We start from the raw sequence: 27,945 nt of genomic DNA, 5'->3' as shown, positions 1-27,945 counted from the left end.
ATCCCAAGGCTAGCAGCAGTTCATTCCTACAAGATGCTGCCCAGACCAACTGCCCCCACTTTATGTGGCAAGAATGTGTGGCTTTGAGAGTCAACACTGTATAGAGCCCATGAAGCATCAGCCCAAGGGGAGCCGTGATTGCTGGGGCGCCTGCAGCCACTTACGTGTGAAACAACCCCTAACACTCTGGTGTGTTTCAGGCCTCAGAAATCCGTGTGGCACGGCTCTGACTCCAAGGGACGGCGGCTAACAGAGAGCTACTGTGAGACCTGGCGGACAGACGACACGGTGGTGACAGGGCAGGCTTCCTCGCTGGCTTCGGGCAAGCTGCTCGAGCAGAAGAGCAGCAGCTGCAAGAACGCCTTCATCGTCCTCTGCATTGAAAACAGCTTCATGACTTCTTCCAAGAAATAAAAAACGGCACACAACAAAAGCACTGGCTGCAAGTGGAGGAAGGGAACCCAAATGTTTTCCCTTAAGGAACAGGGGAAATGGGCACCAGCGGTTCCCACTCCCCCCCCCCCAGGATCATGTGCCCAAGCAGTTCCGCAATATATCAGTCAAGCAGATGAATGAGTGACAAAGCCAAAGAGTGTCTTCCAGCGCAGCTCTCGTGCTGAATGTTTTGTGTCTTTCCTCCTGGCGTGGCTGCTGTGAATCATACCTGCCTGCTGGAGGGGCTGGAGCAGAACAGGCTTGTGTGCAAGGCAATCTCCAGGCAAGTGTGGTACATGGAGCAGTTAACTCTCTTTCTCTCTCTAATCCTGCTCATGTTTAACCCTTGAATTGTTTGTGTGTGTTAAGCTTCCCTGTTTGCCTCTCTCCCCCCATTCCACTCAGGTGGCCCCTTAAAAAAGCCAAGGCCATGTTGGGATAGGTCAGAAAGTCTATTTATTGTGGCTGATTCAACATAAGGTAGCCCTCAAACAGCAGCGTCCCCCTTACTGTCAGTGTAGCGCTGCAGGTGTTTCTGCATTACACAACCCGATAACTTGGCACTGCCTGCCTTATAGTGGGGACATGGTGCTAAATAACACAAGCTTAGACCCTGCTGGACAGTGCATAATCATCAAAATTAAGATTTCTGGAAACACTGAGGTGGCTTTTCTGTTGTGTGCCCAGCATAGTATTGGTGGGAGGGGGGGGAATCCTGCCAAAGAGACCAGGAATTTGATTGTCTGCCCCCCCTCCCCCGAGAGTAATATATGGGCTTGCAGAAAATACACTCCCTTATCTCTGCTTGACTCACCAGCCGGCATAATGCCTTATTATTTCCAAACATAGATGCAAACAACACTCTTCATAGCTGGTTGCAATTTTTGCTGCAGAGTTGACAGTATCCTTTGCTAAGACAACATGCCCAGAGCAGTGAGACTGAACCTTCAAGCCTTGCTATGGCAGAGTTCTCTCCTTTGCTTCTTCCCCCACCCAGCCCTTTCACATTGTCTAGCTCTAAAAGAGAACTAGAGGTGTTAACAGCCTCCTAAGTGACTTTTGCCTCAGCCAGTCTCCTTACAGGCCATAATGGAAGAAGAAACTGCTTGCTGTTGTAACAATCAGTATTTGGATTTGTGGTTTGTTTGTTTTTTTACATTTTTATACTCTACTTGCCCTTCCATTCTCCATAGAGGATGCCTCTACTAGCCATATTCAAAGAAAACAGTCAGTGCAAAAGTGGCAGGGCCCTCCTGGCTGAAGCCTTGAGGGTCATGCTAGCTCCCAGAACCCTCTATTGCTTTAACCTATCAGAAGAAGTGTGACCAAAGCCCAGTGGTGCAGAACTATGCTTTGCATGCAGAAGGACCCAGGTTCAAGTCCTGGCACCTCCACTGTAAATAACAGGTGAGGTGAAAGTGTCCTACCTGAGACCCTGAAGAACAGGTGGACCTATAGCGAGCTGTGTTTGTAGCAGGTGATCAGATTTATAATCCTCCAGCCAGGAATGTTCTCCTAAATATCTCAGATCTGGAATCTGTTATTAGCAACTGCTCCAAAATAAAGAGATAATACAAAATTTAGGCAATTAAGAACCATCTCTGTCCAGTATTGACCCCTTTCCTTTCTCTCCCCTGTCCCCAATACACTGTGGCAGGAACCACCAGAACCAAGCCATTTCTAATAGCTGTATTTTGCAGCATTTCTTCTGCCGCATCAGAGCAGAATGGCACTGTGCTGACATTTTCGAGGGGGAAGGACTAGAGTTCACACCAGTCACTGTCTGTTAGTGTGTGTCACCCAAGCACAGGTAGGCAAGCAGTATTTTGCCATTTTAGCGCTGAATGCAGAGTGAAGAAAGCCAGGCTATGGTCTTAACTGTGACTGAGCTTCTGGTACCTCTCCCTCCATCACAGCCCTTCCACTTCAGTGCCAGAAGTCTTGGCCAGGCAGATGATTGCTGTGTATCAGTTCTGTTTTAAACACATTAATGTCTGAGCGTTTGAGTCTGTTTTGACATACCAAGGTGCTAAATTTCTACCTAGCTGTCATTGATTGTCTTTCTGAAATTTTATTACCAGATGGGGAGGGAGGGAGAGGGACCTGTGCAAGTCACACAATCAGTTTATTACTGTCTACTGTATTTTGTGAAATTTTTAATGCAATTTTAAAAGCCTGTGGATCTCTATATCTTTGTCAGTTGTGTGTTGTGTTCTATAAACTGTTTTCTAAAGGCACTGAATAAAGGAAAGTATCCTCTTGTTATTTGTTGTTGTTCATTTGCATGGGATTGTAGAGGGCTCTGTCTACATCCCTGAACTGAACCCTGACTCCATTTGCTCCAGGAGAATGGGAAAAGTGCATTTTAGGCTGGAAGTGCCAGGGTGGCACTCACAAGCCCACCAGCGTGGTATCTGGAAAAAAAATCCACGATACACAATAATAGACTGTTTGGTCTTCCTACACTGAATGTACTCCCAGCACACATTTCACCTTCCCTTCTGAACAGAACAGCATCACAAAGAGCTTTCCATGAGCAAGTGAGTGCCTATGGGCTGATTGGGGGGGGGGGGCACGGCTACACCTTTTTGTGGCCATGCTCCTTTTCATATGGCCATTTTATGTTAAGCAGCCACTGTGTGACTACCACCCATGGCCTACAGGTCTAGCAGGATTCGTGGAACTGGCCCCTGGAGGCAAAACCAGATGAAAAGTCCAAGCTAGTTTGGAAAGTCATCAGGACTCTGCTAAAGACCTCATCTTCCTCTCAAAATGCCCGCTGAGCATACTACTGCAGCCAGTAGAAATTATGTGACAGTGAAGGTATTTGAAAATCAATCGTCTTTGGTGGGGAAAGTGGAAGAGAACAAGAATTTACAAGTCAGAACAAAATGCCAGTGTATACTTTCCAAGGATTATGTTCCTCCAGAGGATCTAAAGTGATTGTTAAAAGCGCATTGTGTTTGCCACTCACTGTCCCAAATGGATGAGAGGACGTGAGTTAGGTTGGCAGCCTTACTCTCAGTCCTGTTTTCTTAAGCATAACTTTGACTTTTAAAAACCAAATATGAAAAGGAGCTCAATTTTCTTAGGAGGAAAGCTTCAACAAATATTACAATCCATAACTCCCAGCAGACTATATTTACTGGTAACAAATTGATTGTTTTATAAAAAGTAAAACTATTGTATTATTTTTTTAAAAAAAGTACCTGCATCCATCTTGCTTGCTGTTGACTTCTTTTAAAGGCTGAGGGGAAAGCGTGCAGAGTATTATCAGTGTTTAAAACTACATTCATAAAATCACCAGGTGCCAACCATAACACTGGTAACTGTCTCCATAATCTCACCTGAGCTCAGGAGCCTATGCCACACACATGACCAAGACTGGGGGGAAATCCAGTCATCTGGTTGCGTGCTGCTGATGCAGAAGCCCTAAAGTTAAGGAAGGCCTTTTCCTTCTGCAGTGATCTGATACTCTGGAAAGCTGAGATGCTTCTAAGTGCTGATTAACGTGGGAGTTCTGTGTGTTGCATCCCAGCTGGGAGTATGCAGGTAGGCCAGCTCCTCTTTTCTTCCCCATCCAGCGTTTTCTCAGACTTCCAAGTTAGCCAGCTCTGTCCCTCTGTCCTCAACTGGCATGCTGAGTTCCTTGGGTGGTGCTTCCTCTGGAGGTTTCCTGCATCCATTATGCTTCACAGCCACATACACAGATGCAGAAAGATACACCACTGTCAGGAGCGTGAAATAGCTGAAGTAAACGTAGAACTGGAAAAGAGAAAGAGGGACATACGATGTGTTGAGGCCCTGTGCCTTATTTTCCTCCAAAGCACTAAAAAACCCAGAAATGATCAGCAGCCCACAGAAGCACAGAATAGAGCTAGGAGGGAAACTCTTTAAGAACAGGAAGAGCCCCATTGGATCAGAGGTCCATCTACTCTAGCGGCCAGCCAGGTGAAAATTCCTCTCAAGCTCCCAGATACAGGCCTAACAGCAATTGTCCCCCATTGCTTTCTGTTTGCCAGAACACAGCATCTGAGCTGGGATGTTCTATGTAGCTATTGTAAGTCAAAATCATATCCCATCTCTGACAGCAGGAATTCCACTCATGATGTGCATCTGCCAACCTCATTTGCAGCGACATACATAAAGCTGGAACTCTAGTTAAAAAAGGCACCCTACTTTTCCTCCAGCTTCATCAATGAAGTCTACCTGAACTAACCCAACCAAATATTTCTCCAACCTGTGCCCGCTACTTCCATTAAGGAAGATTTAAACACACATGCATATCCTGCTGCCATGCTATTCCAATGCACTGCCATCATTTCTTATCTTGTCACATGAGCAGCAGGTAATTACAAGGCTTTGTTAATCCCACCACAGCCATGAGCCAGCAATGACAGCCCTTACGGGAACAGATTACATTTGCAGCTTCCAGATCAGCATCTTTAAAAAAAATATATAAGCTCGATTCTTGCAGGATGGATGAAGCTTTTGTTGAGGACAATGTAAGAGAAATCCGCAAATGGCAAGGATTAATACATTTACATGTTTATTAGGGGGTAGTTCTGTTAACTCAGCAGAACTTTGCTCAGCAACAAGTTCCATTGAAATCATGTGATTTGGCATGTGCTTAGGATCACTGTGTTAAAACTCTCGCAGAAACCTTTCATTTTTTGGAAAGGACAGAACTGACTGTTAGCCACCCTAGAAACTTACCCAAAGCAAGGGCATAAGTCTCTTAACATAAATAAATAAAGAAGATAAGGAACAGAAGTTCTATTTTTCTTGGCTTACATGCCTTTTAATTTTTGCCAGCCCTGCTTCCACTCCAAAACATGATGGGCAATGCATAGAATGGGGCCAACAGCCAAAAGTGGTCGAAGCAAGGCAAGAGGATCTACTGCAAATAAGTCCCTTTGAGTTCCCACTATGTGGTTCACCAGATTATTCAAAGGACCTCCTTCCACAGGAGGAACCTACAAAGTAAGCCGCAAAGGCAGCTAGGTCTGATCAAAAGCCCACTACCGCAAGCCTCAGTGTCACTTGTGCTTCTTACCTGAGGGTGGATTGAGAGACCCAGACCTCTCTTATCTGTTATGATGATGGTGATGACAGTCTTGAGAACTGTGGCGAGAAAAGTGTTGATTCCAAACACCAGGGCACAGAGCTCTTTGGACAGGGAAGCTGCAATCTGGAAACTTTGGTCAAAGCGAGAGAAAGAGAGGAAGGCAGGTCAGTTCTGCTGGCAAGCCCTGAAAAGGCACCAAGGACAAAGGGAGGGTCGCTTTATGGCTCAGGGCAATGGTGGCCAGCCTGTGGCCATCCAGACAATGAAGGACTACAGCTCCTATGATCCCAGACTACTGGCTATGCTCCCTGGGGCTGAGGATAGTTCACCGTCCCGATACTGACAAAAGGTGAAATTGCTATGAATTCTTGGCCAAGCCAGTTATCCCTGTGATAACTTTTGCAGTCCCACAGGGAGGGCCACAGGTTCTCCATCCCAGGCCCCAGCCACAGCTGGTATGCTGCAGCATCACCGACAAGAAGGCACTCGCAAAGATCAGTGCATTTTTACTTACAAGCCGAAGATGGCTAATGCTGGTTATTTTGTGTTGACCTTAGAAGGCAGCTTGGGAGTGTTTACACCAAGAGGAGAGTTTGGGAAGCTGTAATACCTTTATCACTGATGTTAGTGAAATATCCAATGGTTAAAGGCATACAGTTGCTGGCTAAAGACCGCCTAATCCAGTTCTTTGTATTTAGTTAACCATCCCCACCTTAGCATTTCCAACAAATTAACTAATATCATTCAGAACATCAGCAGCAATCACCGTAGCTTGTTAACCTAGGCTGAATACTAAAAGCCTCCAACAACATATCTACCCTGGGACCAAAAGGTTATTCTTGGCATCCTTACAAGGGTGGGGGGATATTTATTGGCATTACAATCCCTGCTATAGCAAAGCAGATACTAGAAAGCTAATCTGGTCTACTATATATTGGGGTATGCATGCAAACCACCCCCACATCTTTTTGCATGTTGAAAAGAGTGAGAATGACAATATATATCCAGGTAATGATGGATATCATAATCTTTATGTTCCTCACCACCAGCGTGGCTAATGGAGGCCTAGTCATCAAGTTGTTCTCACCACTCACATGGCTATAGGCACAAGGAACTGGTAGGAGCCCCTGAAGAGGATGTAAGCCACGTAGCAGAGCCAGATGTTGGCAGTAGTGTTCATCAGCAAAAGGAGGCCTGCCTGGAATGCTGTCACTACACCAATCACAAGCTCTGACCACAGCGTCCAACGGATCTTCACGTAGCCCGCAGCAAAGGAGGTGACGGCACCTGCAAAGACACATGCATGTTGTCAAGGTATAGATGAGAGGACCAGGTATGGACAGCAAGGCCTCCACTCTCCAAAGCGGCACTCGCAACAAGGGGCACAGCAGAACAGTCATTGTTGGGGAAAACCCAAGGGACAATTTCTACCCCAAATATCCAAGGAGATTATTTTAAGCCCAAGGTAATTGAGGAATCAATTTCTCTTTGGGCACTAGCCTTTGCTTCCCTGAACACCTTTTGTTTCAGACATTTTTAACCCAACACTTTACACTAGGATACAAACATGCACACAATGACCAAAAATATTTTATGTTCTGGACAGTTTTTTGTTTGTTTGCAGGAATAAAACTGTATACAGCTGAGCAGCTGAAAAATGGGGACATACCATACAAACAACAACAAAAAATGTCCTAGAACAGTGGGAAGGGGGGGATGATGGCCCTCCAGATGTTGTTGGAATTTGCCCCAGCCAGAAGTTCAAACATCTGGAGGGCTACAGGTTCCCCTGCCCTGCCCTAGAAGGACTATGCAGCAAGTTATTTCTATGTCAGTTCTGCAATGAAACGTACATGGGGAGAGGAATTTTTGCCCTTCCTAGTTGGATTTAGCAAGCTAGGTTTGGTTTTTTGGACAGATACTGAATGGGATTCAGCTTCATAAAGCGCAACTCTCACAGAAGTAGGGGGGAAACTTGTCCTGAGACAAGCCCTTAAAAACGTTTAGTAACCAAGTTGCTCTGGATCCAGCTGTAAAGGTAAGGGGTGGGTCACTTTCAACATAATACATTTCCTGTAATGGGCATCAGCCTTTTGCACTAGAGATGCAATGCATCCAAGTATACACCACAGTTCTAGCATGGTTTTTAGGATGATGCAAATGAAACCACCATTCTGGGTGTGAGAAAAGAGTAAAACTCTTAACAGGATGTTTCAAAACATGCTACCAGCTGGGGAACTGCAGTGTAAAACCCAGAGAGTTGAGAGGCAACTCGGGAAAGCCAGTGATCTTTCCAAGCACAGCTTCCTTGCTGGGACCAGACTGATCAAGTTCTTCGGTGTAGCCACTACTGCATCTGCTCCCAATGCTCCCTGTTCTGGTTGACGGTGACCCTACGATCCCTTTTGGCTTGAGATGACAAATACTGAGCTTATACACATCTGCATGCAGAGCAATGCACATAATCCCTGAGCTTTAGCACACAATAATGCATGCTTGTAGACCAACCTCGCAAGTACCAGGTTGGGGAAGGTTAGTGGAATGGTTAGCCTAGATTCTCTATGCAGGGAGATCCCTGAGGTGCATCACCTGAAGCTGCTTTAAACCCAAGTAATTTTAGCAGAAATTGCCTTTGCATGAATGTACTGTATTTTTCCGTGTATAAGACTAGGTTTTCCCCTAAAAAATAACGTCAAAAATTAGGGGGCATCTTATAATCTGAGCCATCTCCCCCCATTTTCTTAAATCTGAGTCCCCCAAAATAAGGGATGTCTTATACATGGGGGCGTCTTATAGATGGAAAAATGCGCTACTTTAGGACCATGGTCTAGGAGACTCTGCTATGTGCTCTGAATTCATATTTGGGGCATAAAGCAGAGAGAGAAAGGGGTGGGGTGGGGTTATAATCAAGCTCAAATGGGAAGTGGGGGAGGATCTATATACCGAGGAGCGTTGAAGCAGCTTCCACAGCTCCGTTGTAGATTTTCCTGTTGTCTCTTGTGGGATATATCTCATTCCACAAAATCTGCACATAATAGAGTATTAGGTAGTAGCCAGCAGAATTGAATATCCACCAAAGGGACCAAAGTCTTAACTGCGGCAGCCTTATAAATGCCGCCAGCTCCTTTAACATCCGGAAAAAGACCATGTTCTTCCAGGTGGGGGCCTTGTGCCACGCTGGATCCCCGGCCCCAGCGTTCATTTTGTCCAGCTCAGAGGGCGAGGTGCCATTGCACACAGGCTCACTCCTGTTGAAGAAGAGGCTGCGCTTGGGGCGTTCCAGGAAGAGCGTCAGCAGCAGCCCAAAGGCCATGAACCCCAGGGAGATGTAATTCAGGGTCGTGAAGGTGGTGCCCCCCACTGTGACACAGAGCTGCCCCAGCACGGAGCTGGCGAAGACTCCCATGAGGACCGAGGTGCGGGAATAGCTAGCCATGCGCTGGTAGCGCGAAGGGGTGACCAGGGAGAAGATGTACGAGGAGTAGGCCACCCGCGCCGCCATGGTGATGCCGTAGAAGAATTCCATGAACTGCATGGCAAGGATGCTGGTCCCGAAGATCAGCAGCAGCCAGATGGCAATGTGACTCAGGCTCTGCAGCACCAGCACCGGCTTGTACCGCAGGTAGTCGGTCAACAGGAAGATGGGCACCAAGACAGCCATGTATGAGTAGGACAGCACAGGTGTGATTTCATTGGTTACCTGCGAGAGAGAAACCAAAGCAATTGCAACGCCTTCCAACAGCAAACAAAAAAACCTACCCCTCAAAGCCCCAAGTGATGACAACTCAAAGCTGGGTTTGAGAACCCCAGATGTTAGGAACAAAGATTCTCACTATACCTGTAGTGCAACAACCAGTCCCTCAACCACTGATTTGGAGCTCTCTTCCTACATTTCATTTGCTGAGCAAGATGTGCAGAGGCCTGATATGCCACCTCTTAAAGCAACAGCACATAGTAAACCAATGAGGCTTCAACACAAACACCCCAGCGCATACGCAAGAGGCTACTGCAAGGGACAGCAGGCTAGACTTTCTATGTGTTCTGCCATAATCCAAGGGTCCACAAGTGCAATATGGCAGAGCCCAATCTCCACAAGCTGAGCCCCCAACGCCCCCCAAAGTGATTGCACTGATGGGACCTCCAAAAGCAACCCCACATAGGAAACTTCCTTATATCGAGCCCATCTAGTTCAGTAATTGTCTGCACCAGAGGAGGGCAGCTAATGACAAATGGTCTGGGATTATGGGAGTTTCAGTCCAACAAAACCTAGAGAGACACAGGTTTTCCCAGCCCTATCAAGAGATGCCAGGGATTGCAACTGGGACCATGCTCTATCACCGAGCTATGGCCCTTGACCCCGGTGCTTGCATATCTACGAAACGAGAGTGGCATGATTATTAGGACTATGCTCTAAATCCCATGTTGTAGATCTTCCAAATCACTCTTTAAGTGAGAGCATGGAACAGCTGAAGAAATGGTGGCTTTAATCTGTATGCACAGCGTTCTGCCATCAGACACAATGTTAAATTTTTTAAACTCCAAGTTAATACATCCAAACTCTGTCTGGAAAAGCACACTCAGTACTTTGTATGCTCTCACTACTAACCTTAGTCAGCAAACCCACGTGGAATTCTATGGTTCATCAAGCCGTAATCGCTCTGACCTATATTCCATCTTCCAAAATGCATGACCTGACATTTTACTGTAGTAATAACTTTATGACCGGGTCAGTTTACCAAGCCACCTAGGCATTACTAAGTAGTCCATGGTTCACAGTGAAGTATCCTTTACTTGCTTGCTGAAGGCAGGCAAGGGTGAATTCTCCTAGGTGACTTGTTACTGTTGGCTCAGCCGTTTTTACTGATATATGTAAGCTATTTCTGTGTTGCCCAAGACAGCTTAGAATAATAAGTCAAAGCAGTACAAAAAAACTTTATTAACCATGCAATTAAAATCAATAAATATTTAACTCATAAATACAAAACAAGAGTGACAAATAGCACAGATGCACTACAGCTAAGCCCCTCATTACTGGCACAAGAATGCCAGTCACTCCAGCGTGTCTTAGACATTTGGGCTTAAAATAAAATAAATAAAATTTTTAAAAAGATGGGAGTAGAATAAAAGCCTTGGGGAAGGGAGTTTCTTAAACAGGAGCACACCACAAAAAATTCCCTATCACATGTGCTGCCAATCTAATTTACCCACTGATAGATCTATGAGCTGAGGTCAATAGGAAGGTCCAATGCAGGTACATATGGGCACAGATGGTCCTTCAAGAAACTTAATTTTAACTAGCTCTTTGAATTGGGCCTGGAAACAAACTGGCAGCCAGCGCAGCTGATATAATACTGAAGCAAAATGTTCTGATTGCTTTATCCCAACTAACATCTGGGCAGCTGGCATTTAGCACGACTTGAAGTTCCCAAACAATCTTCAAAGGAAGCCATACCTAAAAACCATAGCAGTAGTCTAGTTTGGAGGTAACCAGTGCATGGGTAACTGAGGCAAGATTTGTCACACTAAGAGAAGGTCTTTGGCTGCTGGAACAGCCCAAGCTGGTAAGGGCACTCCTAGCCACTGCTGCCTGTCCCTCCACAAATTGATTTGTATAGTGTCTGGACAGACCCCGCAACCTGCAAATGTGGTCCTTTAGAGGGAGTTCAACCTCAGCCAGAATCTGCTGCTATCCTCCTTCTGGATTAACTGGCTTTCCTTAACCATGACTGTTTTTAAATTAGGAGAGGCTCTCACTGCAACCAACTTTGGGAGTCAGAACCCTGCACAATTTTGATCACCTGTTTTCCGGTATGGTTTTGCAGTGCACCGAGAACACTTCACACAGGGCACAGAGCAGGCAAGCATACTAATACAAGCAAAGCACTGTGTGCTAGTTCAAGGGAGGCGAGGTGCTGGTGACACTCAAATCTGCTGAACTGTGCAAAATGTCCTGGGGGACCCTCGATTTCTGGAAAGGCACCTGCTGATCACAGTTGCCTAATTACAAATATTTGGTCTTGCAAAATCAAAACATCTCGAGCCCAAAAGCAGACCACCCCCCTTCCAGGTCCCTTGCTAAGGAGGTCAGCTAAGCTTCTTCCAGCCTCTTTTGATTGGAACTTGCTGTTTTCTAGCCATGGAAACAAATCAGCAGGAGGGACTCTGATCCTTGGCCAGAGCTGCCCTGCTAGGACACAGACCAAAAAAATAAATAAAGCTTTCTCCCAATGAGGGGGGGGAGGTGCGGAAGGGACAGCCTCGTGAACAGGACTCGCGGAAGGTTAAATTCACTTGCCCCATCAGGAGAGACAAAACATTATGATGGATGCTGCAAGGAACATTTGGCACAACCACCCTGTCAAGTTTTGTTTTAAATGCTACCCAGACCATAAAACTGCAGGCATTTGTGTATGATTTACACATAAATTGCCCATAAATTGGTGTGCCTGAGAGAAAATCCACAAATCCTTAGTTAACACCTGAGCCATCCTGACTGTTTTGCTATATTTTGAAGGCAAATCTGCAATCCTGACTACAGCTCTTCTTTTTAAAGTACAGTGGTACCTCGGGTTAAGTACTTAATTCGTTCCGGAGGTCCGCTCTTAATGTGAAACTAGTCTTAACCTGAAGCACCATTTTAGCTAGTGGGGCCTCCCGCTGCTGCCGCGCCGCCAGAGCACAATTTCTGTTCTCATCCTGAAGCAAAGTTCTTAACCCGAGGTACTATTTCTGGGTTAGTGGAGTCTGTAACCTGAAGCATATGTAACCTGAAGCGTATGTAACCCGAGGTACCACTGTACATGGGCTTGATCTATAGGAGCATCTATTATCTTCATATTGAAATCTGTAAGGCAGCTAGTCCTAGATCCTGAGAGGGCTGCACAGAACTTGTTGGCTTATATAGTCCATTTATTATATTGCACCTTTCTTTCATCGTGAAGATACATAGGGGTGCCAGGTGGCTTGCCATCCAAGCACTTAGCAGACCTTCTCAGAGCCCCCCACTCCAGTGTAACTTTCCATTCCACACAGAAGCCGTTTCAGGGTCAGAAGATGGCAGGCCTGGTTAATGGGTGAAAAGGCAAGCAAAGGGAGGAGAGGAACACACATCAAACAAAACGAGGAGCAGAACCAACGGGGGAAAGAGACAACTCCACTAAAAAGAAAATGCTAGAAGAGTTAGAAGAGGAACTGGGCAGATAATACCAGTTGGGCAAAGCCGGCACCAGCTATGAATGACTAAGAAGCAGTTGCCCCTCTCCCACCATTTTCAGCCAATGTAAAGGATGCAGATTAAGGCAATTTGAATAACTTGTCTATTTATGGGCAGTTCCTGTTGGGTTTTCTGTTCAATGAGTTTGGGAAATGTGAACACACAGAGGTCACAGGCTGAGCCAATACACAGGGATGAAATCTCTGTTCTAGGGCAATAATTATGGAGATGGTCCTACAATTTTTCCTGCTCTAGGAACTGCTCTGTGTCCACTGGCATGTGCTGAAAACATATTTTTTTTACCCTAGTCCAGCAATATGTCTCAAAGTACCACCTCACTGAATTCAACCTGTAGGATAATTTCAGCCTACCACTAGCAAGGCATCAATGCCTTCCCTCAATCTCCTAGTCTTTTAGGCTGGGAGAGGCTTGGAAGGATACACAAAGTTCGAGTGAGAGCCATGGAATGGCCTTCCTTGCTTTCACACCATCCATGCCCCCCCCCCCCGAGTGGAAAATGGGAGGCTCCTTTCAGGCCAGGGTTTATTGCTCCAGTGAACATCAAAAAAAGTTAAGAGATGAGTTGGGGTAAAAAAAAATGAGAGAGAGAAAGTGTGCCCAAGTCTGCCCCCCCCCCCCGTACTTTCAGCACGTAAAGAAACTGCTCACACAGTAATCACCATGTCTATGAGCTTTGGCCCTTCCAAAAGGGCAAAGTTGGAAGGCAGAATTACGTGATCATGTATGTATGTAGGCTGCCTCCCTGTCACCTCTCCCAGCCAGGCCTGTGTGGGATGAGAGCTGCCCCATGTCTCAGAGAAGCATCTGAGGACAGAAAATAGAAATTATTCATTGCTAAAGGGAGAGATAGATGGTTTAAACATAAACCACCAGGAAATTAGGTTAGCAGGTCAGAGAGTTAAGTTCAGCAAGGCTGTTGCAATCCCAACTCATATTCTGTAAGGCAGTTCAGAGTTCTCAGAACTGGAGGGGGTGGTGGAATACAGACTTCTCCCCTCCCCCTTAAAGCCAGTAACAGAGAAACCCATACAACATTTGTGAAGAGTGCTTTTTTAAATTGCTAGATAAAAGAAAAGCAGAAGTGCTGTTGGCTAGTGGACAGATTAGCCAACTGAAAGCATTTTTAATTTATTTATTATGTCCAAAACATGAACAAAATAAAATATAAGTTTACAATAATTCTAAGTTTAGAATATTTACTCTTTGAAAAATGTGGGAGGTCACCAGCACAGACATTTTTATATCATTTATATTATATTTATATTATTTGGAAATAATTTATATATTATTTGGAAAGACCAAGGGAAAATAATCGTACTAAAATAGCAACTGTACAAAACGAACAATTGACATTTAATGTAGCATTAAACCAAGCAGGGGGAGCTTCAGACTTCCCCGAGTATGATCTGTATTTCTGTATCTGTCATGGCAATGGGTCTTCCAATGCATTAGGGTTGGTGTCCTCCCATAAGCACCACGGCACTCTCAAAACTCCCTTGGTACCCACCAAGATTCTCACCCTTTTCAGTTTTTCAATTGAGGATTATTTTCAACATGAATGGCACTGAGCGAAAGTAGAAAGCACTTTGCAGGCCCGCTAGACACTTCACCTTCTGACCTAAATGTCCCCAGAATGCCTCCGTAGGGGGTGTTCGGCATGATTTTTGGTTTGGTTGTGTGCTTTAACTGATTTTTTTGGGGGGGGAGGGGGGAAGTGTTTGAGAGATGTTTTGCCCACTTTTCTTTTGTTTGGGGTATGTGAATTTTGCCTATATTTGGAAGGTGTTGCCTGCTTCTTCTTTTTTTGCCTGCTTTGGAGTTTCTGCAGATGCTTTGCCTATTGTATTTTTTTGGGGGGGGGAGATGCACAAAGCTTTGCCCATTTTTCTTCCGTGAAACTTGAATTCTGTGGTGCCAATGGCAATTTATTAAATTTGCAATTGTTTATGTGGGCCTAAGAAGGTTGGGGACCTCTGTATTAGGGCATGATCTGATTTTTAAAATCCCAATGATTTGAATGGAAAAGCTTCAAACATATGTTGAACTCTCTGCTGAAAACTGACGAGACTCAGAAATACTTGCTATTTTTCTTTCGCACAATAGGATCATTCCCAAGATAATGATTTCAGCATGTGGCTTTTTGTAATATTGAAATCTGTGATTAGATCCATTTGTCGTTTTTAAATGAGACATTAGTAGAAAACGCAAATAGTAAAACGTTTATATCAAATCAATGTTCTAGTACTCAGTTTGATTCCTTGTTAGGCATTTACTACCTGGTAATGTTCAGTTCTTTACTTTGTAAATCACACCCCCAAATCTCCCCTCTCTTCACCACCTCCACAGTCCACACACACCAATTATCCTCCAGCAAAAATGATAGTTCTGACTGTAATTGTAACTGAGTGGAATAAAGTCCCCAGGGTGTATTCATCCTCAGCAGTCACCTGGGGAAGACTGGCAGTACCCCCATCTCCTTTGAGCAGAAACATATACTTCCTTGCTGTGGAACCCTCTCCCTGAAATTCTGTTCAAGTCACACACACAAGGTGGTTTGGCTCTATTCATGAGCCCTGGACAGTCCCAATGTTTACTTACTGGAAGTAACAGGTCAACAGTGCTTCATTATCTCAGAGAGAAGCTTCAGTTAACAACCCTGCACCGTAGCCTGTTACTTCCAGATAAGGAGCAAATGTTTGCATGTCTTGAAAGATTGAGGTTTTATTGACAGACCAAGGCTACCAACCAAGATATCAAGCCAGAGAATTGGGGCAGTTCAGACATAATGCCAAATGGTAGCTTGCCCTATTGTGAATGAGGACCCAGGAGTCTTGTGCTAACATACTCCCTCTTTCTCCTCCCGTTCTGCATAGTGATCCCCTGCCTCCTACTCTGGTTCAGAGCATACAGTAGTTTGGACCATTTAGTCCAAAAACTGATCTATGGTATGAGCTTGCCCTGGGATTGAAAACCAGTTTTGCCAGGTGGGATTAAATGGCCCTCCTCAAACCAGGAAAAAGAGGCAGGGAGTTGCCACGAATGGGATCAGGGAGTGCTTGAGTTCCTAACTGCATCAGTGTCGAAAACATGGTTTGGTGTGGTGTCCAAAGCAAGTCAATGAGAGCTGGATAAGATGTGCAAGAGATTTAACTAGATTTATGAGAATCAGGACCACCCACATGCCCTACAATTTATACCACTTCACTGCCCTCCTCCTTTCCATTATCGCTGCACTCTTCAAAGATGCCCTCTGTCTCCAGGCAGAGAGCACCACTTGTTGCTGAAACTACTAGAGAATAGCCAGGAGCAGATTGTGGAAGAAATGGGGGCCATGGTTGAAATTGAAGTTGCTGAGTAATTCATTATTTGCAGTTAGGGGCAAAGGTACACTTTGATGCCATCTGTCAGCAGGAAGGAATGCTGTGTCCCATCTCCCATAGGTACCCAGCCACCCAAAAGAAAACAACTAAGGATGGATGGAATGAACGGAACAGGAACAACAAAGGGGGAATCTTAAAATAATGCAGCATTTGAAGAAAGAGAGAGAGAGAGAGAGAGAGAGAGAGAGAGAGAGAGAGAGAGAGCCCAATGCATTTCAACATGTTGCTTCCTTCCTGGGCAAAAAGATCTTACATTGTTACAGCAGTTCACAGTGAGCAGACAACTCAGATGCTTACTTAGCTAACCCAGCTGAACAATTCACTTACAAACTGTTAAACAGGCAATAGGTAGGCAGGCAACAGGATGAAGTTCTTTTTGGTTGCATTTAATTAAAAAAAAAAAGCACATTGGTACCCTACAGCACTGTGATCAAACGATAAAACACTTTCCCAGTGATTTCCATTCCTTTATTAACTACGCGAAGCACAATCCATTTCCCATTGGGCATGCAATGCTGCGTGGCGAGGGCTGCGCACGCTGGCACTGGCTCAGCACAAGCCTCTTCTCTCACTACCCTTCGTGTCCAAAATCACAGAATTACGGCACTGCAAAGGACAGTGAAGGTTATTTTGTCGGACACTCTACTAAGCGTAGGCTCTACAATGCAGGATGCAGCCTCAACATCCCTGAGCTGGTCATCCAGCCTCTGCTTAAATACCTCAAGCAAATGAGAGTCCACCATCTCCCAAGCCAGTCTGTACTGCTGATAGCTCAGGGCTTATCCACACTAACCTTTTGTTGTTTTACCCCAGGCAAAAACCTGCTCTTTAAAGCTGAATTGGAGCAAACGTCTGTTTGGGTTTTCCTCCAATTGCTGTTTGCTCCAATAGAGCTGTAAAGAGCAGGTTTCCATGGGGAAAGCTACAAAGAAGGAAAAAAGTGCTCTGACACAGAGCTTTAAATCACAGGCTGTGGCTGGAAAGAGCTGGGGGAAGGTAAGTGTGGATAAACCCTCATAATGTTTGGATGTATCTCCTAATGTGTAGCTGCATGACGGGAGGCCTATGCCCATCTGTCTTCTGCACATGCCAGCCACCCCTCTCCTCCCCATGGATCACCCACTGATCCACTTCCACCTCTCAATTTCCCCACCAGCACACACAGGAAGGATATGGGGATGGAGAAGCAGCCATCCCTAGCCTACTGCCCCAGACCAGGAGCTACTCGGGAAAACTTGCTCCGTTCACATGCCAGGGCTCCCTTTGACCTTCTGCAACTCTCCCCTGAGCTCACCTCTTCCTTTGTGAAGTTCTTCTCCGACCCCAACAGGTAGGGTGTGATGAAGCTCTCTCCAGGTCTGATCTGGTTCATGAAGCCATAGAAACAGAGGTAGAACACAAGGAGCTTCCAGCGTGGGTCGGGGGGTGGGTCCGGGGGTTGCTTTTCGGGGTTTTCGGCCTCAGCAGACATGGCTCACCCACGTTGTCTCAATCAGTTGTAGGAGAGAGGAGCTCTTTTCACAGCATCCCTGTCCCTTGGCCACAGAAAGCCTCCAGCACGCATAGGTGTGTCTGCAGAAAAAGGAGAGTTTGGCACCATGTCAAATTTCCTAGTTGGAACACTGCAAACTAATACCCCCATCATCTGGCTAGGAATTTAGTTAATTTTGTAGCTACAGATCTAAGAGAACAAACAACACTCTGGTTCCCGCTCCCCTGCTGCCACTGCAATGCCTTTTAAGTCCCCTTCCACATGGTGCCTGTGACCATTTCAACTGAATGCTTGAAGGCTGCCAGATCAGAACTTCAAAAAAACCAAGAAATGCTGAAGCAGAGTTTATTCAGCTGGACTGATGCATTTGGAAGCAATGAATGGTAAATACTGGCATCATTGTTTTCTACTCTTTTACTCCAAGCAGCTTAGAACAGAGGTTTCTTTAAGGCTCACAACAGCCCTGCGAGGTAGGTGGGCTGAGAAATACCCAAGGACGCCTGAGTAAGGATAAGAACCAAGTGGGCCAGCCATACAGATCTAACACTGCCGCTGCTGTAACACACAGGCTCTGAGTAAGGAACGAGTGGCAATAACAGTGGTTAATACTTATGATTAACTACTGACCAGGTTGGACTGGCATGCATCATACATGAAATTACTTTTCAAGACCAATTGGGTTTTTCAGCCGGTTCAAGTGGTTGTGAAGAGGCTCTGAACGGGGGGCTTCAGTGCAATTAAACATGGCTGGCCATGCAAGCATTTGATACATGACTGGAATTCTTTCAGCAATGTGGAAATGAATGGTCTTATGTATGTGTTTTATGGCCTCATTCTGTTTTGGTTGTTTTCCTGAATTACTGTTACCCACCCTGAGATACAGTATAAAGGCTAGATAAAGTGTATGTGTATAGATATAGATATAGATATATATGAGCATATTATGCCGGAACTGTAAGAGAGACCTGAAAACCCTGGACAGCCATCATCAGACAAGGAAGACAATGCAACTGAGCTGGATGGACCGATGGTCCGATTGAGTATAAGGCAGCTTCCAATGTTCCCACAATTTGCACTGAACCAAACTGGCCAAAGTGCTGGTTTGGGGCAGCCCATAAAATCCCACATGCCTGGGGCCAGCCTATCCACAAGTCCAGCATCTCTCATATGTGTGCATTCAATCATTTAGACTAACATAAGACACCCTTCTCTAAGTTGTTCTCTCTGCAACAACTCCATACACACCCCCCGCCCAGTGAACAATCATCAACAAAGCAGATAGAAGTACCAGAGACGGGACCTTCTTCCTGGTGGTGCAACACCTTTGGAACACGCTCTCCAGAGATGCCTGCCTGGTGTCTAATCGGTCTCACTCACTCCGGTGGAGTTGCTGCTATTCTCCTACACTTTTGCTGTTTTAGGGTGGGGTTGTCGTTGTAGTTTTACAATATTTGATGCTTTTCTTCCTCCAATTGTAATATGGATATTGTCCTTATTTACAGTTGCCAAACACTCAACAACTTTGGGCAAAAAAACAACAACACCACAACTTTTCTGTCCGGATTTTCACTTTTTGAAATATGGCAACCCTACCTTATTTGCAAGCTGGCTTTCACCAGTAAAATGGGGAAAATGGGACATAAAAAAATAAATAATATTTGCTAGTTTCTACTAGCAACCCCCCCCCCCCCGCAACATCACATTCAGGCTGTTTTAACATCCTTATTATTCAAAGGATACTGAACTTCTATGACAGCTGTTGTGTTCTGAAACACTATGCTGAGAAAAATCTGGCCCACAGGCCCACTGGTTACAGGCAACCCCCTATAATTGATCAGCTGGTATTACCTCCTCTTGGCTTTCAGGATCAACAGGTTCACATTCAGCTCATTAAACATTCAATTTTCAATCTTTAGTTTCTTATAATATACTAATTTTTGACAATTATTGCCTTCCAAAGCAACTTACATCAATTAAAGAAATGAAAGACCAGCCTTACAAACCAAACAATCGAATGAGCAAAGGGAAATGGAAGGGGGAGAGAGGGAGAGAGAGAGAGAGAGAGAGAGAGAGAGAGAGAGAGAGAGAGATCAGCCACAATAAAGTCGTGAGCTAGAAGTGGGCATTTGTATCCAGCTTTCCATCCCAGGATGACATTCCCCGGCAGGAGTTCTTGCGGCTCTTGCGCGCAGGTATCCTTTACCCCTGCAAGGCAACTAGCATTTGTAGCAAAGGCTCTTTCTGCCAGGGAGGCAAGGGGAAAAAACCTATTGCAGCTGCTCCTTCCTTGGCCAGCAAGCAGATGGTGCCAGGCTGGTCTCTCCCTCACTTTGAAGTTCTTCCTGGGAGCAGGGTGGGCAGAGTCCCAGTGGAACATGGTCACCCACTGATTAATGCAATGGGTGAAATTATATGTCATGCTAATGTGATTGTCCAAGCATCTCCCTTCTCTCTCTCTCCACCCCCACTAGCTGACCCTCCTGAGCAGTTTTTGGTGGTGGGCAGAGGACTCCCAAGGAGAGGGGAGAGGAGAGGAGGCTGAGGGAAGACTCCCAACGGAGGGTGTTCGGAAAAAGGGTGAGAGGCTGCCAGCTCCGCAGGCAAGGGGTGACATAACTGGGCTCCACAGGGGTGCTGCAGAAAGAAGGTACTTGGCCAAGGGAGCAGTAGACTCAAAAAGGTTGAAAACCTATGATTCAGGGTACCATCCTAGTATGTCCAATAACTCCATTTGAAAACTCTCAGAGCTATACACTCTTGTAAGCCATGCATTTTTCTGGACCCTCTCTCCACCCCATATGACAGTCAGGTTTTTCTGCTCTGTCAACAGGTCATACAGAGGAAACATCTCACTTCTGTTTGGACAGCGTTATAGTGGATTAGGGCAATCTTATGGGTGAGGAAGCAGAACACCACACTCTGTAGGAGGTGAACTAGCTGATAATCCCCTTCCCTCCAAGAGACATGCACTTTAGACCTTTCAGGTTTGACTTTCTAGAGGTGTACAGTGTTGCCATTGGAACAGGAGATGTGCATGAAATTTGTGTAGGGGGGTATATGTGACACTTTGGATCCTGACCAAAGTAGCTAGAGATCTGGTGGCAGATGTGTTGATTGTACTGGTATTATAGAAACCACTTTCGGTACATTTTGAAGACTTAAATTCTCTCTTCTTAACACCATCAAAATGGAACCAGTCATTTGTGAATGTGGGCTTTAGAGATTTTTGATTTTTTAAAATGTATACTGCCCTTCATCCAAAGATCACAGGGCCGTTCACAACAGAAAAATACAAAACGAGAATGCAAAATATATTAACAAACCAAACCACCACCACCCCGAAGCAAATTTAAAAAGCCATAGAATGTTAATCTTATCAGCCAAATGCCTGGTAGAAGAGAAACATTTGCCTGGCACCTAAAGATATGTAATTAAGGTTGCATGTGAGTCTCCCAGGGGAGAGCATTCTACAATATATTGTGTTATTTTAGATCATCTTATTTTTACTGCTGGTAACTCAGACCAGCTGAATTTTATCTCACTGTTGCTGTGTGTATTTGGCCAAAAGCACATTTTGAAAGTTGTCATCTTGATTTAGAAACTCAATCAAGCACACAAATCAATCTGGTTTACCTGACCCAACATGCCTTCCCCCACTTACAAATGCAAAAAACCCCCACTGCAGCCAAGCACAGACAACCAACCACACCCTGGGCCCCCAATCCCTCTCACGACCAAGGAAATGCAACAAGTGAGTAGAAGGAGAACCTATCCAGTTGACACTGACACAAAACCCCACACGTACACTGTACAAAATATAAATGTCACCACCACCCCCCTCTCCCCACCCTCTTTGTCTTGACCTTATACTGTACTCAACACTAATGTCTCATAACAAATGTAAACGATCTGTAGAAAAGACTGCACAACCTGAAAAAGAGAGCCAAGGCTTGGTTTACTTTTGTAAACCAAGAAAATATTTAATAAAACATTTTTAAAAAGAAAAATAGAAACTCAATCAAGCCTTACTTCGTCAGATTGTGTCAGTATCACCTGTATTACACTTGCTTCCCATTCTTTCTCCAAGGAGTTCAGAGACAGTATCTGTGAGATTTACAGTTCTCCATCCCAGGTGCTACCAAGCACCAGATTTCCTTAGCTTCAAGAGCCAGAAATACAACTAACAGGGTGGCAGCCAAATCATCTACACTTAGGAAAACACACATTCTTTAAAAAATAATAATTCATTGTTTTATTGCCCTGGTTCTCACTTGGTCTTTGCTCCTCAAACATTTTATCTGGATGAAAATACACCACAACTAAGCCTTTTTTTATCTTCTATAAAATATCTATAAATAGGGTGCCATGCTGCTGCTGACAACACCTCCATTCTTATTCTCTAACACAGGCTTGAAAATTAAACTTAACCAACTCACCTGTAGCAAAAAAATAAAAAAATAAATAAACTGCCTCCAGCTGACCGCCACAGGGTTGCTTGGGGGAGGGGAAGTGTGTTGATACTTTTATTCTCTTCCAGGCTATTTGTGAGCTAGTAACTTTTGTGGGTTTATATGTAATGCTGCTTGAATCCCAATCTGGATTGTGGATATGCCCTAGGTCTACCACTGCCCCAGACCTTATAATGCTCCCTGAATACTAAGTTGTGAGCCTGTTTTATGAAACAAACAAACGCGCGCACACACCATCAATATCTTACATACAGAGATGTAATAGCCAAGAAAGCCAGGAGGTTCCCAATTTGGTTGTGTCTGTGTCCAAGTGATAAGACGCTGTCTTTTAAAAAAATTAAGCACTACATGTTAGAACGCTGGCACAACGCAATGTAGTAAACATGTAATACTAGCATGATGTTTACAGTATTGTCTCAATTTAAGCTGCAACCCTATGCATACTCACCCACAAGCAAGTCCAAATGAACATAGTGGGAATGTATTTCTGACTAAACACACAAACAACTGCATTGCTAATGAAGTTTCATGGTAGGGCACTTGCTGAGTCTCCAGCAGCTAGTAAAAATGGCATTAAAAACTGACAAAAGAAAACCAAAATATTAAATAAAAGTGATACTCCAATAAGGCACATTTTACAATTAAATTAAAAATAAAACACAACTCCACAGAAACTTAAAATGTCTATATTTTATTGGGCCAACTTCTACTGGTCACAGTGTAAGCTTGTGAATTTCAGTAAACCCTTCTGTAAAAGAAGATAGCAAGGTGTTACCTTATTTGATCTTTGAAACACTGGGGAGTAAAGTCTGCAGAGTCATGCCATTGCATGCTCATTTGAGTCACCACTTTCAATAAGCAACTATTTAAAAAACAACACCACTGTGACACATGCATAGCCCTGAAATAAAATGAAATGAAAAAAACTACCATTCTTGATCAAAGGTTATTAAAGGTTTGAGCATTATCATTCCTATAAGTTAATAAAAGGAACAGTGCACGCATACCATAATAACGCTTTATTTTACAAGCCTATTGTTCTGCTATACTGACAGCTGCTATGGCATGGCTATGCCAACTGCTACTGGTTATAGTGTAAGATTGTGAATTTCAGTAAACCCTTCCCCCGCCCCCATGGCTCCTCTCTTACATCAGCTGTGTTGGTTGCCTATTTGTTTCTGGGTCAAATTCAAAGTGCTGGATGTAACATACGGTAAATGGTTTTACTGAAAATACCATACTCTGCCATCCATTTAGGCCTGAATAAAAAGCTTTCCTGTGTATCTCACCACCACTCCCTGCTCCAGATCAATTTTATCTGCCACCAGTTGTTTTTCCATTCTCATTTGAAAATACCTTGACCCAGCTACTATGTGGTTTTGTTTTGCTCCTTCTGGATTTTTTCCCTATAGGTTTTTTGTTTTGTTTTAATTGTTTCTTTCATCTGCCCCCTACCCCCACCCCACTTACGCTCTTTTTTCAGTTATATCTATAAAGATACTTCATGAATTCCCTTCTAAAATTAAGTTTCCCAACTCCTGCTAACATTTTTGTAATCCTAACCCCACACAAACTGGCTGGGGGAAGTTGAGGTGACCACCTCCCCCACCCCACCCCCAAAAAACCCTGACCAAAAGCAGCTAGGTTGCAGTTTCATCTCACACAGGAGGTACACCAGCGTATTCTTATAATTTTTTGGGGGGCCAAGACTCACCTAAAATACATGGATTCAATAAAGGGTTAGATATATTTGGGTATATATAGGGTGTCATAAACACACCACAGTCTCCACTGTGTCTCACTGCCCAAAAGGAAACACAGACCCCGGTAAGAGTGCCTGGTACCCCTGGAATCTCGTCTTGCTTGGAGACTGGGGTGACATGTAACAGAATCTACCTGGTTAGCATTGCTCTGCCTGAGATTTTCTGAATGTATTCTATGATGTAGTTTAAGCAGCTGTAATATTACATTCAGCTCTCAACCAAATATGTAAAGAAAGCCAGCCAGCTAGTCACATGTGGTTTATTGCACAGCTTATTCCCTTGGAATGTTATAAACACCAATGCAGTAGACGGCTGCTCCACTACCAGGTCATGAGAACCACAGCAATTAACCCTACTAATATTTACATACAATTGCTTGTGTGCGCACACATTCTCTTCAGCAGAGGGGGAATGTACATTGTGCTTGCCACTTACAATTAAAGGCCAGGATTCAGAGAGCTGGATTTCCAAAAGTCATGTAGCCCAACCCTCTCAGTGCAGAAAATCCCGTGCTAGAGGTGGTCAACCAGGCTCAGATGAAAAACCTCTAGAACAGTTCTCTATTTTGGGGCCAATGAACAGGGTTTTTTTATTTAGCTTTGGGAGCTGTAGTTGTATGGGAGTGCCAACTGTGGGGGGGGGGGAGGGGTCCATTCTGACCAAATATATCATATATCACCATCTACATTACTTTATAACAATTACTGTCAAAAAAGCATAGGTCTGGAGGACTACATAATGATCTGTAGGCTCATCAGGAGAACATCAGTACTGTATTCCACAGCTGCAGTCATTAAAAATGAGCCCCCCTCCCCACTTAACAGCAGAGTTTGGTATATACTACTATGGGTTACAGATCTTCCATAGTTTAAAGCTGCCATCCTAAAAAGCAGGAAGCCTATTTGTGAGCACAATAGGATTTACTTCTAAGCACTGTTAGGATTGCACTGTAAACAAGCACCGTTTCAGGATATATTTACCACTAACACCTTGTTTAGAAAGACTTTACCACTAAAACCTTCCTGTTTAGAAATGCTTTGGGAGCATGAATTGTGTGTGTGTGTTGCCTTTAACTTGTTGCAAGGAATTGTTTCCACAGGTGGAAGGCGGCCAGTTACTTTAATTGCTGCTTCATATCTGCTTTTGTATTCTGAGATTTTCGTAATCTCGTTCTCCTGTATTTACTTTCATCTTGTCATAAACCACCTCCAGCTTTTTCAGAGGAAAGGAGCGGCTGGCATACACGTTTTAAAGGTATGCATACATTAACTTAAAAAAAAAAAATCACCCCCTCAAACGCGCGGCAAGGTGTGGTCGCGAAAAGTTTTACTACTCCACACACGGCTTCCCAGGTGTCAAAACATACGTTTGCCACAGGAGCAACGTGGACGAGACACCTGACCTATGCTCCTTTGCACAGAGTATCAAAAACTGCAACAAGCGTGGGAGCAACAAGTTCCCCTTCTCTTTCCAGGACCAGCCTAGTTAGGGAGCATGGGTGTTTTGCGTTTTTTTGCAGGACAGAGCCCTTGGTGACCCTGCATCTCCCAGGTGGCATCCCAAACATTTCCCTCTGGCTAACCAGGCTGGTCCCTGCGCCCGCCCCAGGCCCGCCCCCCCCCCGCTCTCCCGGCCCCTTCTCCTACCTTTTGCCTCTTGCTTTCCCAATGCACGGATTCAGGCGCCTCGCCAGCAGCACCCCGCCGCCATCCTCTCCCCGAGCAGCGCGCGACCCTCACAGCGCCGCGCGGGGAAAGCGCTCTGCAGGCGCCTCCCGCAGCAGAGCAGAGCCCTCCCCCAGGCGCCAGCGGCCTCTCGCACGTGGAGAGGCGAGGCGGGGAGGGACCGGTGCCTACTGGGGACTGTAGTTCTGACGAGGCCCCGGCGCTGGGCAAGGCACCGGCGGAACTACAGCGCCCACAATGCAAGGAGGGCGGAAGATGCTCCCGCAGATAAGCAACAACGCGCCAACCAAGCCACGCGCTTGCCTGCTTCCGTTTGCAAAAATCAGATCCAACCCGGTCAAGTCGTCCGACTTGGGGTAACTGTTTTCTTCACCTGGAACGACATTAAAATATGAGCGACCACGAAAACTGTTCGCAGTGTCTGCCAGCAACTAGCGGGTTTTGAGCTTGCAAAGCGATGCTTAGCCCGAAGTGGCGTGGGAAGCGATGGGTCTCGCTTGGAAATCGCGCTCATTGCTGGTCGGACCGGGCTGACACCTGCTGCGGAATACGGTTGCTCCTCCTTCGCCTTCTTACTGCAGAAGCGGAAGTTCCCTCCGGTGTCGCTCGCACGGTCGCAGCTGCTGCAATTCCATCGCCTGTCGAGGGCGCGGGAGCCCCATCTCCTTTGCCCTTGGGCAACCCTTATTCCCGGGGGGTTACCTGTCCTTCAACTCCTGGTGCAATCCTATACCCTCTTCCTGAGGCCGCGCAAATCCCCAGAGGTTGCTTGGCGCTCTTAGGGACACACGACGTTGCCTTACACAAACGTCATCTAGCTTCGTGTAAATTTATAATTGCTGAGAGACCTGGTGGAGCACGGAATGTTTTTTGTTTTTTTGGCCCGCTGTAGCAATTGTATATGCTTTTAAATATTGCCACTTTATCGCTTTCTTTCTTCTGCATCTCTATTTTTGCCTCTCACAAGCTGAATCCCACACAGTTCAAACTGAAATGCAACGCAAGAAGCCACGAAACGCAATTAAAAATCAATGTGTGTGCTTAATGCGCTGCCTCCTGTTAATTTCGATCACAATTTCACAGGCGCTGCGCGGACCACCTGAATGAAGCAGGCCGCGGCTGGGGAAGCCTTAGTCTGCCTGCGCTGTCTGGCAGCGGTTCCCTCAGAGTTTCAGGAGGGCTGAGGTCAAGTCCTCCATCCCTGCTCATCTCTCTTCAGTTAATAGCTACAAAATTGATATGTCGAAGGAGAGAATATGTTGTGTCTGGAACTGTCAGCTTTGCTAGGAATATCCGACCGGTTGGAAGGGAAGCCCTTCACATATCACGAGGTTTCCCCACATGAGCCTGTGCTTCTGAGGTCGTTGGACGGCTCCATCCCGCTAACCCAGCTCCATCCCGCAGCTGGCCCCAAAATGTGCGGGCGGGGGCAGGACTTCGCATATTGCCGCTCTTCTAAATCGCCCAACCTATCCACCAGAGGCCGCCACAGCTCCATCTCTCTCTCCCCCTTTTTAAATACTTCATCATACAAACAAGCATTGAATAAAACGAACAGATAATACAAAAACAGAAGAAAATACAATAGCAAAATTACAAGGATAATAACATAAACTACAATCAAAAATATAAAGTACAGCTCCACCTCTAAAAATCATCCAGTTTATAAATAAAGGGGCTGAGAGAGCCTTTTCTTCAGGGAACATGGCAGGGGACATGGCTGGTCCATTAGGGCAAATGGGGGTGGGGTTTAAAACCTTCCCTTTCCTGTGATCCCCTTTGTGCTGCTCAGCTGACTGGGAAACAACCATGTGTAGTAAAAACAACAACAAGAACAAAACCTTTCCTGGGTGGTTGAGGGAAAGCTTAAAACTTGCTTCTCCCTGGGATTCCCCTTGTGCTATTCAGCTAACTGGGGAACTTCAGAGTTAATCTCCACCTGGAGCCCCGGCCAGCTAATGACTGGGAGGTCAATGGTATCAAAAGCCAATGAGAGCCAATGAGCAAGCTTGCACTCCCCCATCTCACTTCAGCAGGGAAACCAAGGCAGACTCAGCCCCATGGTCAGGCCTAAACCCAGTTCAGAACAGATCTAAATAATAAGACTGTTGGGTGGTTGGTGAGATATCACAAAAAGTTTCTCTTCGGCGCATTGCTTAGCTTTTCAATAGACAGGCGAATATGCATCTCCATATGCACCATCATAGTCTGGAGGATCAGGGTTGCCTTCAGTGGGTCTCCCACCCTCTCTGAGAACAGGTTGTGGCGATACAGTTACAGGCTGAAATACACACAAAATTAATTTACTATATGAAATACTTTTCATTGTTACCACCCTTGTTTTACAGTCACAAACAAATGTACTCCCAATGCCATTTTCTCACTGGCTTTTAAAATATGACCCTCTTAAAATCCGATC

At 45.3% G+C, this 27,945-nt stretch overlaps 2 protein-coding genes across 8 annotated transcripts in view; one reads left to right on the top strand and one right to left on the bottom strand.

Moving 5' to 3' along the window:
- The window catches only part of COL18A1 (collagen type XVIII alpha 1 chain), a 151,983-nt gene extending 149,283 nt beyond the window's left edge, over positions 1-2,700 (top strand). For all 5 annotated transcript variants that reach the window (XM_083698938.1, XM_083698939.1, XM_083698937.1 and 2 more), the window contains one exon: positions 201-2,700. In XM_083698938.1, the coding sequence (XP_083555064.1) occupies positions 201-414 (214 nt within the window). In that variant the 3' untranslated portion in view covers positions 415-2,700. The remainder of the gene's footprint in view (positions 1-200) is intronic.
- SLC19A1 (solute carrier family 19 member 1) lies at positions 869-26,087 on the bottom strand. Of its 3 annotated transcripts, XR_014555366.1 has the most exons (7): positions 25,488-25,667; positions 17,412-17,689; positions 8,447-9,203; positions 6,598-6,790; positions 5,492-5,633; positions 3,783-4,200; positions 869-3,682 (listed from the first exon to the last, which is right to left on the bottom strand). XR_014555366.1 is itself a non-coding variant. In XM_083699441.1 (6 exons), exons 2-6 carry the CDS (start codon positions 17,586-17,588, stop codon positions 4,027-4,029), a joined length of 1,443 nt encoding a protein of 480 aa, XP_083555567.1. In that variant the 5' UTR covers positions 17,589-17,689; positions 25,488-26,087; the 3' UTR covers positions 869-4,026. The 3 variants fall into 3 exon arrangements, 2 of the variants coding, with proteins under 2 accessions (XP_083555567.1, XP_083555568.1); XM_083699441.1 differs by having other exon boundaries at positions 869-4,200; positions 25,488-26,087; XM_083699442.1 differs by lacking the exon at positions 25,488-25,667 and adding an exon at positions 22,854-22,974 and having other exon boundaries at positions 869-4,200.
- Between the last annotated feature and the right edge of the window lie 1,858 nt (positions 26,088-27,945).

This window comes from Podarcis gaigeae (assembly GCF_964106915.1).
Source record: "Podarcis gaigeae genome assembly, chromosome: 1".
Taxonomy (NCBI): Eukaryota; Metazoa; Chordata; class Lepidosauria; order Squamata; family Lacertidae; genus Podarcis; species Podarcis gaigeae.
The sequence above is the reverse complement of the archived record's forward strand: the minus strand, read 5'-3'. Positions and strand labels throughout refer to the sequence as shown.

Excerpts from the sequence above, each read along its gene's own strand:
- SLC19A1 (XM_083699441.1), bottom strand. The coding sequence starts at position 17,588 with ATGTCTGCTGAGGCCGAAAACCCCGAAAAGCAACCCCCGGACCCACCC. Across the intron at positions 5,634-6,597 it reads TTCCTTGTGCCTATAGCCAT|TTTCCAGATTGCAGCTTCCC; the intron begins GTGAGTGGTGAG and ends CTTTGACCAAAG. Across the intron at positions 4,201-5,491 it reads GTCTCTCAATCCACCCTCAG|TTCTACGTTTACTTCAGCTA; the intron begins GTAAGAAGCACA and ends TCTCTTTTCCAG.